Source organism: Neopelma chrysocephalum, unplaced genomic scaffold (assembly GCF_003984885.1).
Source record: "Neopelma chrysocephalum unplaced genomic scaffold, ASM398488v2 Primary Assembly neopelma1_96472, whole genome shotgun sequence".
NCBI classification, from domain to species: Eukaryota; Metazoa; Chordata; class Aves; order Passeriformes; family Pipridae; genus Neopelma; species Neopelma chrysocephalum.
Genome location: NW_020925118.1, coordinates 93004 through 110539, shown reverse-complemented (window position 1 = coordinate 110539; position 17536 = coordinate 93004). Strand labels below are relative to the sequence as shown.

Sequence of the window (17536 nt, the reverse complement as noted above, 5' to 3'; positions counted from 1 at the left end):
CATGAGTTAGGCTGTGAAGGACTTGGCTTCCTCATAAAAAGCAGATTATGTCACGAAAGAAGCTCTGTCAGACACCAGGAGTCTTTGACAAGAGCTCACTGCAGCATGAGGAGGAATACACAGGTAGTTCTGGATGCACTTTCACTATCCCTGCCAATATCCTGGAAATTGGGCTGTGGAACAGCATCTATCCTTGGAGATGCCCTAGAAGGCACTCCCTTTCTCAGGGAGAAAGGAACAACACACTTACATCTGATCACCTGAATGGAACCACTGGCCCAGCAGGCCAGTATGTTTTGTTTGGAGCCAGTGTGCAAATTTCATGGGGAAAGGTGTACCACAAGCAACTTCACACATTTGCACGTGCACATTTCCTCTTCTTAAAAAAACAAAACAAAACAAAACAAATTAAAGAAAACAAAGAACTCTTTTTGAGTTTAACTAAGCAGAAAAGTAGCCCAGAATAGCTGAGAGAAAGTCTGCTGCTCATAAACCAAGTTTTTTGGTCATCGACGACATCAACTCTGTTGTGGCTGAGAAGAAATGAGAATTAAAGAGTCTTCGTGTCCCTGGATCAAGAGTGGAAAAAAAGTTAAAACATCTTGAAATAAAACAAATGCACTTCAGAAATTTAGTGTTAGATTAAAACATCATGCTGAAACAGAATACCCTTTTCAAAACACATTCAACTTCACAAGAGCCCTCCGCAGGTTATCAACAAGCCCTTTATTTTAAACAATGCAAGTAGTTTCAGTCACTTTCAGTCACCTTTCTAAAATTCTTACCTTCACTGTAGCTGACACAGAAGAAACGTTCCCATACTGGACGTGCTTGCGGAGGTGATTACAGATGGCTCGAAGTGTTGGATGGACTTCCACGCAAAACTTGCACTTGTAGCCAACCACCTTCCTCTCCTTAAGTTTTGAAACATCTTCCAAATGTCCAAAAGCCTGTTTTGAGTACACAAGCATAAATCACTGAAATATGTTTTGTCATCTCACTTTTAGGAACACAGACCAGATTTAACACCTGAAGGGAAATTATGCTTGACGTACACATGTCCCCTTCTGCAGAACTGCAAGCTCAATTTTTGTTGAAATCATTAATTCCTACAAAGTAAGTGGACATCTGTGCAGAAGAATCCTTCAGTTTATGCATAAGAGTGCTCCTCTAGAAGACCATTCACTTTGGCCTGAAACTGTGCTCTTCCATGACATCACGACTTCCCCAAGAGCTGTGCAGACCTTTTCCCCTAGAGCAAGCGTATTTCAAACTGAAGCACAAGGAAGGGGTAAGCGGGCAAGAAATGCAGCATGGTTTGGTCTTCTTATGAGGCACTTGCCCAAAGCTTCAGTCACCAGACAGATTCATGTCATGTTAATACTGAGTGCTCAATGAAAGAAAGTACTGAGACAGAGAGAAGGCTGAGAGGCAAACTGCTGTGTTATTCAGAGGGACATAGATGAGGGGGATGGGAGACTTAGTAAAGAATCTGCAACAAAGTACATGGCAGCCTTGCCACAAAAGAACAAGTAACTGTCAGATACAAATGGCCCCCCTAGAAGCATGAGGGAAAGGAAAGAAGATGAAGAAAATATTGAAGGAATGGTTAGGAAAAAACAGGGTTTCCTACAGAACCTAGGGAGATGTGGAGGATGGATGAGGAAATTAAAGCAGAATGTGCAACTGACTTACGGAGCTCGCTGGCACTCTTGAGTCATTCGTTAGCTTGTGGTCATGTGGTTGTCAAAGAAAACATGCAAGTGGGCATTTTTGGGCTCCCAGGCACAGAGCAGGGGGCAGAGAAACAGACCAGACACACAAATCCTTACCCTCTCTTGTTTGAAATCTGCAAAAGCACCATCTGCATATTTCTGCTTGCTCAAAAGCTGCTTCCTCCTCTCCTGACGTTTGGCACGCTTCTGGAATTCTTCATTATGGCCATTCAAGTGTGCAGTCAGCTCTACCGTGCTATGCAATTTCGTATCACAGTGCTTGCACTGGTAGACAGGGCTCTGAGAGCGGGTGCCACTTCCCAGTATGGAAAAGTCCCTCTTTAAATCTTTGCTGTGGTGGTCAGTGTAATGCATGCACAGCAGCTCTGCTGTGCTGAAGGACAGCTTGAAACACTTTATGCACCTGAAGGGAAGCCACTCGATTTCCTGAGCCTCAGCCTCCACCTCAGGCTTTTCAAAGTCATTCCTCTCCTCAGCTGGAGCTGGCTTTTCATGCTCATCAGCATACACAGCAGTGAAGTAGCCCCCCAGCTTGCTCGCGTGCTGCTTCTTAGGGAAAACACCGGGATGACGCTTCATGTAGTGGGACACAATGCCCTTCTTACTGAAGGACTGGAAGGAACAAAGCGAGCACTTCTTCTTCTCTACAGCCCTTCTCAGCTCCTCACTAAGCTGAGGAGTGTCATCCTTCGGAGGAGATGGAATGATTACTTTATTGGGTTTGTCGCTTACCGTCCTGGAGGCTGCCAGGCAGTGAGTGTAGTAAGCATCAATGTCATGTCTTTTCTGGTAGTGTGCTGCGAGCCCTTTGCGGATGGGGTTGGTGTATGAGCACAAAGCACATTTGAAGAGGTTGTTCTTGCCCTCCGGCTGCGCCCGGACGTTGTTATGTTTGATGCGGTAGTGCCTCGCTATCCCCTTCCGGGTGGAGCAGAAATATTTGCAGAGCTGACACCGGAAAACTGTGTGAGACACTAAGTGAGAACTGGAAAAATGAGGTGCTGGCACAGAGACTTCCCCAACATCCTCAGCAGCAATTTCTGGGGAGGCCTTGATTTCAGTCACCACGTCTTGCTCCACTGAGGCAGACACCTTTGGTGGCGACTGGGCAAAAACATCAAATTCGGGTTGATTGTGGTATTTCTCATAGTGAATTTTCAGCTTCTCAAGTGTTCCATGGGTGTAAGGGCAGAGTTTACACCGATAAGCACCATAGCCTTGCTTAAAAATCCTACTTGTCTCTTCCACGTCATTCTGAGCAATATCAGTTGACTGCTCCACATCATGCACAAAGTCTTCAGCAGTGACTTTCACTGATGGGTGTCGTTTCTGGTAGTGTGTGAGAACGCCATGAATACGTGTATTAATGTATGGGCAATGTCTGCATTTATATACAGCCCCTGGGTTAATGTCTATATCCTGAGCAAAGTCTGCTGCTTTTACTTTCATGCCAGGATGTTTTTTGCCATAATGGGTCAGGAGGCCATGCAAGTTGTTGTACTCAGACTGGCAAACTGTACACTGATACGGAGTGGAGGAGATGGCAGGGTTTGCAGAAGTCAGTTGGACAGTTTTTTCATGGGAAAGGGTGGGGTCTTCTGCACACTCTGCATCCTGGTCCAGCTGCGATGTTGCTATCTGGTCTTCAGAATCCATCCTAACTCCAGTTTCATCAGGCTGTGGGATGATTTTCTCAGCAGAATCTTTCTCCTTGATGATATCTAACAACACAGATTCATCTCCATTCATGGCCCAAGGGTGAAATGCTTGGTAGTGATTAGTAATATCCCAAATAGAAGATGCTTCAAAAATGCAGTCTCTGCATTTGTAGGTCTTCATCTCTGTTGGCATCACTAGGGCAGGAGGGGAGGGATCGGGACCTGCCCAGAGTTTGGTTGCCATGTACGTGTAATCAACATAATGCTCAGGATGTCTCCTTTGGTAATGCACAAGCAAACCACTTGGCTCCGTGTGTGAATAAATGCACCATTCACAGTGATAACCAGCCTCTATCAAGCCATCCAAAAACGCCCATCTCAGTATGGAAGTGACCGTGGCCTTTAGGCTCGGGTGGTCCTTCTTGATATGCTTCCTCAATGCATAGAAGTAAGGGGACGTGTAGCTGCACTGCCTGCACTTGAGGGCTCTCAGCTTGGACTTGTCCCGCTCGGAGCTGGAGGTGTGAACAGGGAGACTGCTGGCTGATTTCTTCTGGCTGCGGTCGCAGAGGCTGCGGATGGTGGCCGTGTGCTGCCTGATCACATCCGCGTTGGCCTTGAAGTCGCGGTGCTTCTTCTGGTAGTGGATGAGCACACCCTTCACGGTCCGATTCCCGTAATCACAGTGTTGGCAGAAAAACATTTCGTTCTCAGGAGGGTTCACAGAGGTCTCGGATCCACCTCGGCCCAACTGCTGCATCGACATCGGTGGCCTCTGGATGCCAGGTGACAGCTCCCCAGCCCGCATCATGGCTGCGGTGGGAGGTGCCTGCCTGATGTATTTGGCAGTGACCTTGATCTCCGGGTGCCTCTTCTGGTAGTGGACAAGCACCCCAACAACAGAGCGGTTGCTGTAGGAACAGTGTTTGCAATAGTACAGTTCAGTGGAGAGGTCTGGGGGTGGTGGTGGGGGAGGTGGAGGTTGAGAAGCCAAGTTGGACAGTTTTGGGGAGACAGGTGCCCCCAGCTCAAAAGACATTTGAGCCAGGGCAGAGCCCCTGTCAACAGAGACTACACGCATGGTCTTCTGAATTCTGAAATATGAGGCTTTTTCTTCAGGGTGCTTTTTCTGGTAATGCACCAAAACTGAATGCATGTTAGGACTTGCAAATGAACAGACATCACAGTCATAAACAACCACAGTGTTGACTGAAGGTTCCTTCTGATTTTCACATTCAGGACTAAAACTCTTGGTGGCACTTTTGTTAAAACCAGCTGGCACACCAGTCCCACGAGCCACAGGGGTGGAGGTTGCCATAGTTTTTGGAGCAGAATTCAAGATCTCTCTCAGTGTCTGAGACTCTGTGTTCAGCCCTTCTTGCTGCTCAACAACATAGCTAGAAAATATCATTGCATTGTTAATTTTCACTGTGGGATGCATTCTTTGGTAATGTGGCATCAAGCTTCTAACATTTGGACTTGTGTAAGAGCAGAAGCGGCAGCGGTAGATCAGATCAGAATGATCAAAGTTCAGTACATTCATAGCTTCAGGATGATGCTCTCCATAATGCTGCTGCAAGTCTTCAAAATTTGTGTAGTCAATATAGCACTCAAGACATCGATATACTGCACTGTGGTCATTGGGATCCAGGATATACCTAAAGCTGAATTTAATGTAGGGATGCATTCGCTGGTAGTGGGTGCTAACACTCCTGGCAGATTTGTTGCTGAAATCACAGTGTTTACAATAGTAAAGCCTGCCAGAGTCACTAAACTCTGAGTTCTCATTGTTCTGGTCAGTACCGTACATGTTGGACTGGCTCCCCAGAACAGAGGCGTTAGGAGTCTGATGATCCTTCATGCTGACAGCAGAATAATAGTCTTCCTCATCTTCAGACAAAGTGAGTTCAATCTCTGCTCCGTTGGCGGAATTGTAGTCATGTTGCATGCTTCTGAAGCTTGTCTCCTTCTGGGAATCATTAGACTCTCTGCCCCACATTTGCTGGGGTGCATAAGAACTGGAAACTTCTATCATTGGTTCTGTTTGCTCTTCCTCTCTGTCCAACTCTACTTCTATCTCCACCTCATTGTCCTCCTCCTCTTCCTCATCATCCTCCACATTAATCACAGCATCTTCTTGCTGCTTGTTTTGGCTGATCTTGCTCTGCAGGTTGCTCGCTATTTCATCAATTCTAGTTCTCTTTTTCACGGGAGAAAGATCTAAAGGGAAGTCATTTGAGACCTTCCTAGGGGCTTTTGCGACAAAGTTATTTTTAGAAGAGAGCCCAAGGATGGAGGTCTGGCTCTTCTTCACTGTGCTGGCAGAAGGGTGAGCATCTGCCTCACTCTCCTGTGGTGCATTCGATGGTGGTCCATCATATTTTGGCAAGTTGTCACAGAATGAATGCTTGTGCTGCTGATGAACTCTGAGACCTTTCAAAGTGGTGGTGGAATAGTTGCACAACGTGCACTTGTATGGATGCTGTGAGTGGGGCTGGGGTGACTGCTGTTGTTGCTGTTGCTGCTGTGGCTGCACTGGTTCCATCACGCCAGCTGACTTCCTGCCATTTATATTTCCACTGTCATAAGACACTGTGCTGTCATTCAAAGATGAGGCAATGCTTTCAGGCTGAGAGTTCATAGTGTCCCAGTCTGATGTTGTTCCTGTGTGACACTGCTTGTGGGCACCAAGCTTTAAGGAACTCTTGCAGGTGAAAGGGCATTCATCACACTTGTACACAGCTGTCTTCCCAGACAGGTGGATGTTCTCAATGTGACGAGAAATACTGCGGCGGTGCATTGTCAGGAAAGGGCAAAAAGGACACTGGAACCTGTTCATGTATCTTCTAAAGGGAATTCCCTTTGTTTCCAATAGCTTGTTGCCATCAGATCCCATCAGCTGCTCTGCAGACATTCCTGAGGCCTGGTGATCCACGGAGTTTAAGCCATTCTCGCTGTCCATTTCATTTAGTTCTTCATCTGAGCTGGAGTCATTTAGCATACTGCTTGTTTCCAGGTCAGCAGAAGAATTCGTCATATCAGCAATTCCATAGCGGGATCTGTCAGACAAATTAACCATGCCTGAGTTGTGAGGTGACTTAGGCTTCATTTGAGGGTAAGACACAGAAGAAAACTTGGAAGATGTAGATGAGTTGGGCCTGATAAGGGAATTGCCCATGGAGCTTCTGAAGTTTGAGACATTGGCATTTGACATCTCACGTCCTGTTGTGTTCATGGAGATATAATTAGAGTTTGGAGAGGCATTCTGGGCACTCTTGCTCTGCACTTCAGGTGTGCTGGTTCCATCCTGTTGCTGCCTCAGGCTGGACAGTATTTTCACCATGCTGCGGTGCTTCTTCATCATGTGATCACACCAGCGCTCTCTCCGAGGTGTCTGGTAGCTGCACCACTCACAGCAAAAGTTGCCCCTAGACTTTGTCAGGGGCTTGACCATTGATTCCAAAATGCTCCGTTCCACCACCTCTGCAGGCAGCTCCTTGCAGGGTTCCTGTACCGGCACAGAAGCAGACGTTGACTCAGACACAGCAGCAGCAGCAGGAGTTGAACTCTCTTTCAGGTTGTTTTTGTGGTACATTTTCTGGTGCTTAATAATCCTCGCGCGCCTGGGTGACTTGTAGGTGCAGAACTGGCAACTGAAAACTTTACCAAACCCTTCATGCATCATGATGTTGTAATTTAGGGAACTGGAAGCTGATGGCCCCACTGAGCTGCCCCCAGCCTGTGCTCCATGAACCTTCCGTGTGTGCTCTATGAGGAGGTTTTTGGAACGGAAGTAACGCACACAGAACTTGCACTGGAAAAACTTGCTGGTTGGTTTAGGATTTGGAGCCATGTGCTGGCCATAGAAAGTCTGGCTCTGGCTATAGTAACTTCCAGTCCCCATCTGACTTGTTGCATTTTGCCCTAAAATGAGAATTAAGGTATATACGTAAATAAATAAAAATAAAATAAAAAGGCTTTTCCTCCACCCACCCTGTATGCCTAAGAATGTAACCACATCTTGAATAGACAATAATCACATCAGGATTCCCTCACTTATGGCGAGATCTACAGACCTGGCAATGGTCAGAAAAATGACCATTATGCATAATTTCTACACATATATGACTGTGGTGTACAGTCAGGGGTAGGCAATTTCCAAAAATAATCTTCTTGGGGAAAAACCAAAACTAGTATACTAATAAAAGTTGAAAATTTTGAGGTGGTTCATGGTAGTGAACAACAATCACAAAAAGCTGAAAAGGAAAAAAACCATATGAAGAACCACATGAAAAGAAGATGGGAAATACAACCATCCTCTATGCTTGTATTTTCAGAAAAAAAAGCTATGGTCAGAACCCATATGTCTGATGATAGATATCTACTTTGCTGACATAAAAATAAAGATAATGCAAGTTTTTAAACCACATTAAAGGCAGAAACTTAAACACACTGAAATAAGTCACATGTAAAATATGGGGTTAGAGTTGAGATCTTAGAGTTGAGATTTACCTGCTATTTCATCTGGAATTGAGAATTCATCCTTTACAGAAGAAAATTCAACCTCAGTCTGGTTGCTAGCATTTATGGATCCAGATCTTGGCTGGGTAGGACTTTCCTCAGAGACATCAGTTGGCTGCAGAAATGCAGTGTGAACATCCTGAATGTGAGCTTTTAGGTCTTCGTAAGATGGAGCTCGAAAATCGCAGCCATCACACTGCAGGACCTCCATGGTTCAGGTTGATCTTTTACATTAGAAAATTCTGCAAGAAAAACAACAGAAGGAGAGAAGAAGAAAGAGATGTGTTTACAGCAATGCTATTGGAACAAATCCCGAAATTAGGTAACACCAAGCTTTTGATGACTCAGCCATTTCCAGAGATTCCACAAATACAGCAGTGTGAAACTCAAACTTTGTTTACCATATTAAGAGGCATCTATTCAGATTCACAAGAAGTCCCACCTAGGTAGCTCACAAGTTGCTGACTCCACAGTCAACTTTCTGACAAGTGACTTTGTCCTCTTGGCTTTTCCATTACACAGGGTTGTTATTCAGAATTTTGTCTTGTCCAAAGACCACAATCCATATGCTTGGAAACGGCACGTTACTCTCAGTCATGCACTGAAATTTATAATCAGAAGACAGTGGCTTCTGCCTCTGTCAGACCCATTCTAACCTTGCTGGGAGTTGCCAATTCCTGCCTCATTCACTACCATGCATCAAAAGCTTCCACAGGGAGATTCTTGCCTTTCTTCTCAGCATCCTATCACTCCTGATATTGGTGGAAAACCTAGACCTAACAGCAAGATTAGACGCACTCACATGAATCCAAGGCAGAGTACTTCGCTCTGCCCTACTTCCACCAAGCTTTGTAAGGGCATCTCCATTCTTTGTTAAAATGTTTACAGCTTCCTTTTAGTCTATTCTGGGACACGACCTTTGTGCCTTAGCAGTCTGGGAGATGGAAAGAGCTGGAAGAAGAAAAGGACAGTAACGGGAATAACAATACTGAAAAAGCTCAATGGAAACATGAGTTACAAAGACACAGAGTCATTATGACTTCCTTGATTTATGCAAAAGCCCTGCATACCTTGAAGTACAAAGCAACATAAGATACAGTGAAGTACAATGGTTCCGCTTGTGACAATTAATCCTGCAACAGAGTTTCATGTGTCTGCACCGTCATGAAGGAGAGGATCCACAAAACACAAGCCAAACAAAAAACTTAGACCCTCCTACCCTGTGCAGTGTTGAGGCACAAGAACCACCTTCCTATGTTACCACAGGAATTACTTCTCTAAGCTTCCATGAACTGTGCTGGAAAAGGATGACAAAGCGAGCATTTCAGATGTCCAAGACACAAGGACAGCCCAAAGCATTTTAAATTCTGTGTGTTTATTTTACGTGGAGTATGAAGCAACCTCCACAGTGAACAGAAAGCTCCAAAACATTAAGGCACAGAAACAAGAGAGGGTACTGCACCACGATTTTAGATGAAAGAATGCTTCTTCTGATAGCCTGCTAAAATAAACTTCTAGCAAGTCAAATTCCGGACAGTCTGAGCACAGAGGCTCTCCACATATTTACCTACATTACTTTGCAGGCTGCACTATGTCCTTTCTCTGCCCGACTCCCTCCCACCACCAATAAAGAAAATGAACGCTGCACCAGCTTCTTTTCAGCTAACAAAGTTACAATAATCGAGATACTCAAGCTTTTATATGCAAGCACCAGACCAAATTGTGTGGAAGAGGTTGCTATCTGCTCTGGATCAAATTACAGCAGTGAGTGAAGCCCCACCCCACGTCTCCTTTAGCACAGTCCATTAGACCTGAAAACAAATTTTTCCATGGAGCAGACGACTCCTGCATTTAGAGCACTTCACAGAAAAGCAGATCATCCAGTTTTCACTACCCATCCCCCAAGCTTAGTCCTTTCATCTCAGCCAAACAAGCCACAGCTCCGCTGAATGTGTTTATCACACTTTCAAGAGATATGAGCCCCTGCGTCACTGAAGCTTTAAGACTCACTAAGCTGCCCTAGTCCTCTGAGCTTTGGAAGCAGCCATTTTAGCTCAGACAACTCCTGCACTCAGAGGCTCAGAGCTTCTTGCCTGTGCACAACATGGCCTCACTTAGCTTCAGTTCAAGCACACCAGCCTTTTTCTTTTTTTTTCCTCCCCTTTTTTTAACTCCTCCTCCTTGGGTGATGCTTTAAAAACAAGCATCCCCAGAACACATCTCCACTTCTCCTGCGTGACTTGTCCTCCAAATCGTGTTGCTGCTGTCCCCCTGTACTCCTCAAGCCGCACCTTCTTTCCCTTAGCAGAGGCTGGGGTTTCCCAAACCATCACCTAGAGTTCCCCTGTCCCATGGATGACAAATGTGACAGTTCATTCCATAAGCACAGCATTACAGCAGCAAGACTGGTCCAAGATGTCCTTCAAGCAGGAGCGACACACAGCTGAGCCTCCCAGGAGAAAGAGGAGGAAGAGAAGAAGGAGTCGTAGGGGGGGAGTGAGGGGGGATGACAGGCGGGGGGCCTCCAGCCTGCCCTGTCCATGGGGAGCTCTCCTGCTTGGCGCAGAAGACACACCACCCCACTCCCCTGCCAGATTCCAAAGTCTAATGACCTTTGTTAATCACCAGCCAGCTTGTCTGCATCAGCAAACCCTGCCAGCAGACACACCCTTCACACAAAGGCTGTAGAGAGATTCTCTGAAAGCTCCATTGTGTAGAAAGAGAGAAAAAACAACACACACACAAAAATCTCTACTCTTTTCCCTCACCCCCCCCCCCCCCCCCCCCGAAAACTACAGACCCTTTAGAAACATCACTGCGAAACGCTCTCAGCTCTCCTTTGGAAACTTCAGATCAGCTTACGAAACACAAAACCAGAACGGAGACTAACACTGAGGATCTGAAAAAAGATAATCCTGGCAGCTTCAAGAAGTAAAAACCACCACCATCCCCATCTCCAGCATACACTGCTGCTTGGAGAAGGATGCTGGCTGCTGTCTAGACAAGCTTAAACCAACCTGTGTGTTGGGAGATATCATTAATAGTTGCTGATTACAAAACTGATGGAGACTCTCTAATGGGTTCCAGCTTGAATCAGGACAACGGCAGCACCAAGTCAAAGAAGTAGTTAACCTTCCTGCAGCTGTGAGGAACAAACATGGGGTACAGCTTGAATGGGCTTCAGTTTGAAGTTTTCACCATGCATCACACTGAAAGCAGGATGAAGCACTTTGTAAGGAATTCTGCTCTACCATTTCCACATTCTTCTTTAAAATTCAGGCATTGCATGGAGGCTAAAAACACAAACTGCCAGTTCGAGCTCACAGATCAAAAGAAACTGTAATACAATGTGTATCTTTCTTTTTTTGTCTGCATTGGATATGACACTGGGCAAGACACACCTACCAACCAGCAAAGAGCATTTTCAAGTGCAAATGTTAATACACTGGCAAGACACATCCAAAGCAACGGAGACAAAGCAAAATTCACACACTTCCATCACGGCCAGCTAAGGAAACACATTCCATAACCCTTCAAATTCTCAAATAATGCAGTTAGAAAATGTAGAGGGGAATGAAGGTGGAGTGAAAGAGGAGTTACCAAATCTACTAACTCAACAGCAGCACAGTAAGTGTGGGAAAAAAAAAAACCCAAACAATGAAACAAAACCACCATGAAGTGAATCCATAAACTCCATAAGCCCTTGAACATATTCACAACCAATCTCTTGAGACCACATTGCCTACAGATAATGGGACTTCAAAAATGCCCTTACTAATGCAGTGCTAACCTCAGCAAACATTATTAAAATGCCATTGTCTGACTAATTTGCATTTCCAAGTTCTTCTTAAATATATGGCCTTAATGCTTAATATGGAGGTATTCTCATTTTTCTGATGAGCAAAAACCTTTTAAAACGTTGGGCAAGAGATTCTCAAAGCCACAGTTTTAATGACCCAAGGTGGTCTCAAATTGTCTTCGACATCCTTTTCTACACTCACAAATGCATGAGAACATCTGAAACAGAGTTGCATTAGATTTCGAGGTTTTTAAAAATCCAAACCAAGAGATAATTGTGCTTGTTGAACAACAGCAATTACAGAATTTGGCAGCAGCCAAAGCAGTACAAATCATTATGTTTAAGTTTGGTTTTGAAGCTTCAAAATACAAAATTAATTGTGAAGCCCAAGGCACTGACCTCAAAATTGAGCTTCTGTGGTTTGACTACCCATCCGTTATATTTTGAGATGGAGTCAGCAGAGCTTCTAGAAGTTAAGAATATGCACATGCACAACCACAACTGAAAAGGTCAGTCAGACTACACAATGTGAGCTTCAAGCTCAGCATTAGTAACATGGCATGTAAAACAAATGAATCCCCAGTTCTCCAGGGCTTTCTTTAGTCAGATGATATCAGGGGTATCTTCATCCCTACATCAAACATGCAGGTGGTGCACAGAGATTTCATTTTACTCAGTGACTAGGTGGAGCTGAAAGGAATTTCTTCACCAAAAATGCTGTCAAGGTGGAAGAGGCTGCCCAGGGAAATGGTTGAGTCACCATCCCTGGAGGTATTTAAAAGATGTGTGGATGTGGCACTTAAGGACATGGTTTAGAGTGTGCTGGTTAAGAGTTGGACTCCATGGTCTTGGAGGTTTTTTCCAACCTTCCCTACCCTACCAGAAATAAACCACCAAACATTACAGCAACAGGATTCACCCTGGCAAGTAATTACAGATAAAACAAGCTTTCAAAATTCCCAAGAGTAACACCTCAAGCATTTTTCCCTGCTAGAGAAGCCTGGGTTTTCTAAGGCACCAGTGCCCACAGCTGTGCTGAGGACCTTCCAGCTGTGCCCACCTGGCATCCTGGCCAGGTTCAGCTCACGTATGATGGAGCTGCTGCTCTGATGTCTTTGTGTTTGGGGTTTGGGGCTTTTTTTCCCTCTTATTTTTTTTTTCTTAAACACTGTTTATAATATGAGATCACAACAGGGAAAATGACGCCTAAACAAATAAAATCATAGGAGTAATGCAAAAACTTACACATTTGACAAACTGGAAACCTGAAAGCTATTCCAACTGGAGGAAGCCAGCCTCATCTTTCATTTTGAAAGGAACCCCCCATAATTAATTAAGAATTCAAAGAGTAAATTCAACTCTCAATTACAGTCAGGCAAACCTACTTAACTCGTGGGTCTTTTTCAATGACCAAATTCCAGTCAAGCTATTGGAATTCTTGGTCCACTGAGCACTGTCTTTAGAGTTACTTGTCCAAGCTGCTAACAATATAAACTGAAGTACTATTTCTTTCTTCACTCCTTTTTTTTTTAATTTGATAGAACTGGATTTTGATAGAACTCCATGGGTCGGGTTTCAACTCTCCAATATACTTACTTTGTGGTTTGTATTTTCATGTAAAGGAATTATAGCTTTAATTACCAAGATCTCCATATTGATGTCCAGTTTTGGGTTGTTTATTCTATTTTGACACTCAACAGAGTTATACTCATGAGAAAAATATATTAGCTGATATCTGTGATTCTCTCACCCATTCTTCCCAAAAATATTTCTCTTGATCTACCTGGAAATACGTGTTGCAATGTAAGATATTTTCAGGAAAGAACTTCTTTCAGAAATTCAGTACAACTGAACAGTAAAAACAAGAATCTAAACTGAAAGACACAGACTAATTTTCACTTTAAAATGTATTTATCCAGCCATCTGCAAGAGTGTTTGAACCTGAAGTGGGCTTCAGATCTGATTCCACAAAAGGAGGTCCTCCTACTATAATTCTTTGTACAGTATCTTCCAAACTTCTCAGAAATCTCCCTGTCATGGAAAATAGGGTACCAACTTTGTTGATCCCTATACAGCTAATATTTATTTATGTTCCTGAATACACACCTTCTTTTAACATATCTGATACCATACTATGCATCACTGTAAAGCTACCTCATAGATTGCAAAATCTTCTGCATTTCAAAGGGAATATGAACCACATTATTCCTACAGCTCATGGAAGAGATGCGACACATTACTAGGAGCTGCCAGGAGATTTTTTTTTTTCAGTTCAAGAAAAGAACAGGGATTCACAGCACCTCTTACGTAAGTGACCTAAAATGAATCCAAATGATGGATACTTTGCTATCAGTTCAACTGGTTCACTAAGACTAAGAGTTTAAAAAAAATGAGGGGAAAACCAGGCAAAACAAAGAAAAAAAACCCAGAACCCCAGAAAAATATGCTTACTGAATATTAATGCATATTAGCCATCCCACTGTAAGATCCCAGCAGAATAAAGGCACACCATGGTATGAAAGAAAGGAGAATCACAGATAGTGGCACAGAGTCAGTTTCTGCAGGGCATCTTGAGGAAAATCCTGCAGTCTCCAGCCTCAAGCAGATACATTAAACTGATAGTTGTCTCACTACAAACTTCCCCAGCAACAAAGACAAAAGTCCAAGATGAAATACTTCATCTTACACCCCTTTGTTAGTTGCAAGGAAATCAAGTCAACAAAGACAATTCAGACATAGGTAACTGAACTAGAAAGCACATCAGGGCTAGGGCTTTACGGATTCAAGCTACATAAATGCTGATTACACCTTTACTTCTCACAAATAATGTTTCTTCTCTTTCTTTCTTTACTGGAGTCTCTCTTTATATACACACACATAGGTCCTTTTTAAAAATTACATTAAGAGGGCATCCGAATGCCTGAAGGACACTTTAAAACTTTAAACTTCTAAAATAAAAGCAGATTGCAAATAAAATGCTTATTACAAGACAAACTGAGAGTGTCATACAAATTACGATTCTGACTTTTGTCTTTCCTTTCTGAAGGTTAGCTGTGAGGCATTACATGGTACAAAGCATGGGCAACAGAGTCTTAGGATGAAGAACTTCCCTTATGAGAAAGGCTCTCAAACATTAAATGCTTGCTCCAAGCAAGGCTAGGATGGGTTTTTCTGATCTTCTGAATTACTTTCATGGCAAGTTATTAATCTTTACAGAAACCAAAAGGACACTAAATATATATGAGAATCTAAACAACTAGATGGCCAGAGTAGGATTTTCTCTCTTATTAAGTGTGACAGTTTACTGAACAGAAGTAGTGTAAGAGGAAGATGGAACAGCATAGGGCAAAATTCTAGATTGGAAATGTGGTTTACCACTTGGTTCCCATACTAAATGCTCCCAGGAAATAAGCCAAGTTACTCACCTCACTTCCACAACCCAAGCGCTCAATGCTTTTCTGCACAGACACAAGTGTTCAAGGGGCAAGTGGGCTGGCCCAGCCTAGGAAAACAGATGCCAGAGCCAAGCAGCTTGCTTTTGTACCCTGCTCCTTAGAGCTCCCCATATGGCACAATGGAACCAAAAGCAGTGGGTCTGGGGTTTCTAATTTCCAGCCAAGAGTTAATTAACTCAAAAAAATCCAGTTCCTCTGAGTTAGGAGAAGTGCAAACCCCGGTGTACTGGCCTTGAGAGAAAGATGTCAGTAGGTGGTGCTGAAGAACACAGCAGCATTCTGCCTGGGCACTCCAGAAACAACCTAATTCCTTCTCATGCATTGCAAATATCTTCTAGGAGCTTTTACACAAAGGATGCATTACCAGCCTCACCCTGGAAGGAGCAGGGGAGGAGCAGGCTTCTCAGCTTGGCACTACCCCAGCAAAGATCCCTTTCTTGCCAGGACAAGTCAGAGCTGTTAAAAAGTGGGTCCTGCCAGTAGCAAATCAGACATGGCAAACTCTACCTCATACCTTGCTAGACCATGAACTGAAGTGGGAAAGGGCAAAGTTGTGTCTGAAGACAGAGATTATCTCCTGATAGCCATCTGCCCTTAAAACAGCCTCTAGTGCCTTTAAAAGTAATTTTGCCACTGACCCTGAACTACATGCTCCATTCCATGGTCACAGTGCTGTGGCTGGTGAGTTGCAAACATGCTTTAGAGAGGACCAATCTCAGTTTGCAAGAAGCACGGTATTTTTACAGAGGCTAAAGACAGCTTATAAACTGGTGACAGAGCTAAACCATGGGAACACAGAAACTGCTGGATTATTTTAGGGGGCACAGAATTTTAATTTTAGAGATCTGAGATTAGACCAGCCAACACAGCTGGTTTAAAACACAAGCAGGCACTCTCAGCATAGTCACAGAGGTGAAAATCAAGTCACTAGCACTCGGAAACCACAAATGCAAAGGACAAAGCTCTGCTTTTGGCCTGCTACTGAAAAAATGTAACGCAAAATAAAGACAGACTATCACTATCTGCCACAGATGGATGCGAAAAGATGCTTTTCTGGACACATGTTTCTCCTTTAACTACTGGTCTGGACCTATGATGTAGTAGTGGTGAGAGAGACTGAACTTGGCTGGTAAGAGGAGTAATCTTTCAGCCACAAATCACTTCCATAATTTGGTGCTCAGTTTGGTAGTCACTGAAGAGTCACTAAGTAAGAAAAACTCCCAGGGCAGTTGGAAACCAAAGAAGCACTGTGTGGATCAGATCCAAGTGAGCCATAGCCCACTGCCTGCCTTTCATCACCAGTAAGAGCTCAGCTTAGTAAGGACCCTGGGGAGTAAGGAGCCCTCTCCCTCAGTCCATCCTGAGATCTTACATGCTCCAGAGGTATTCCTTTAGAAGGTTAACCTCATGCAGAAACCCATGTGGAGAGGATGAAGAAGAGCATTCAGAGGAGTGGTTTTAACCCTATCAAACCGAAGCACCAAAAGTCATATTTTGTACCAGCAAACAAAGCTGAGTAGAACAGCACCTCACCTCATGCAAACCCAAACTCACCACATGCATGACTCTAGTTATAAAGCAAAAGCTACAGCTGGAACCCTACTGGAGAATGAGAAAATGCTGATTAACAAAGTCTAAAGATTGTTCAGCTTTCTCAGCCTACTCCTCAGAAGCATGCATTTGTTTGAGGAGTTCCACTGACACCCTAGCTATTTTAACACTGCCTTTGTCTCCAGATACGCCTCCCCTTCCCCCAAGCTTCCTGCTATATTTGACATTTGCTGGGCAGGAAGCAGAAGCCTCTCTGTCTGCCAGTTCATTTCCTCAGGTAATACAAATCCATCACTGACCCATTTATAATGCCAGACAGAATACACAGTTTTATTTGCCCATTGACTCAAGCGCAGCATGGCAGCCAGCATCTCTGCCCTAGGTGAAACAATATATACTTGACCAGTACTTGACAGATCTCAGACTAGTGATTACCATTAGGCTGCCACCCTTCTCCCTGCCACTCCTCCCGAAAGATCTTTTCCACCTGTGAAAGTGAAGATCATCTGTCTGTTTGTAATGGTGGCAGCAAGATGCTGGTCCTACCCCTGAAAAGTGATACAGCTGCAAAGGAGGAACAAGTTGCAGCTAACACTTTCACTGTCCAAAATACTTTGTCCCAAATAACTTCAGATATAGATAGAGAGACTCCTTTGGGTTACATGTTGGGATGCAGTATATACACATTGGAATGCGATATCCTGGGTCCAAATGGGAACCTTGCTTCTTTTACTCCCCTTTTCAACCCCCATTTCCATCCACTTACTCCTTCCAGGAAACATGATTTTACTATTGGTGTAATCATATAAAGCCCAA

At 44.0% G+C, this 17536-nt stretch overlaps 1 protein-coding gene across 3 annotated transcripts in view; it reads right to left on the bottom strand.

The window, feature by feature from the left end:
• Positions 1 to 17536, bottom strand: part of ZNF462 (zinc finger protein 462) — a 92236-nt gene that overhangs the window by 44746 nt on the left and 29954 nt on the right. For all 3 annotated transcript variants that reach the window (XM_027708687.1, XM_027708686.1, XM_027708688.1), the window contains exons 2-4: positions 7907 to 8157; positions 1833 to 7318; positions 786 to 950 (exon numbers count right to left, since the gene is read on the bottom strand). In XM_027708687.1, the coding sequence (XP_027564488.1) occupies positions 786 to 950; positions 1833 to 7318; positions 7907 to 8126 (5871 nt within the window). In that variant the 5' untranslated portion in view covers positions 8127 to 8157. The remainder of the gene's footprint in view (positions 1 to 785; positions 951 to 1832; positions 7319 to 7906; positions 8158 to 17536) is intronic.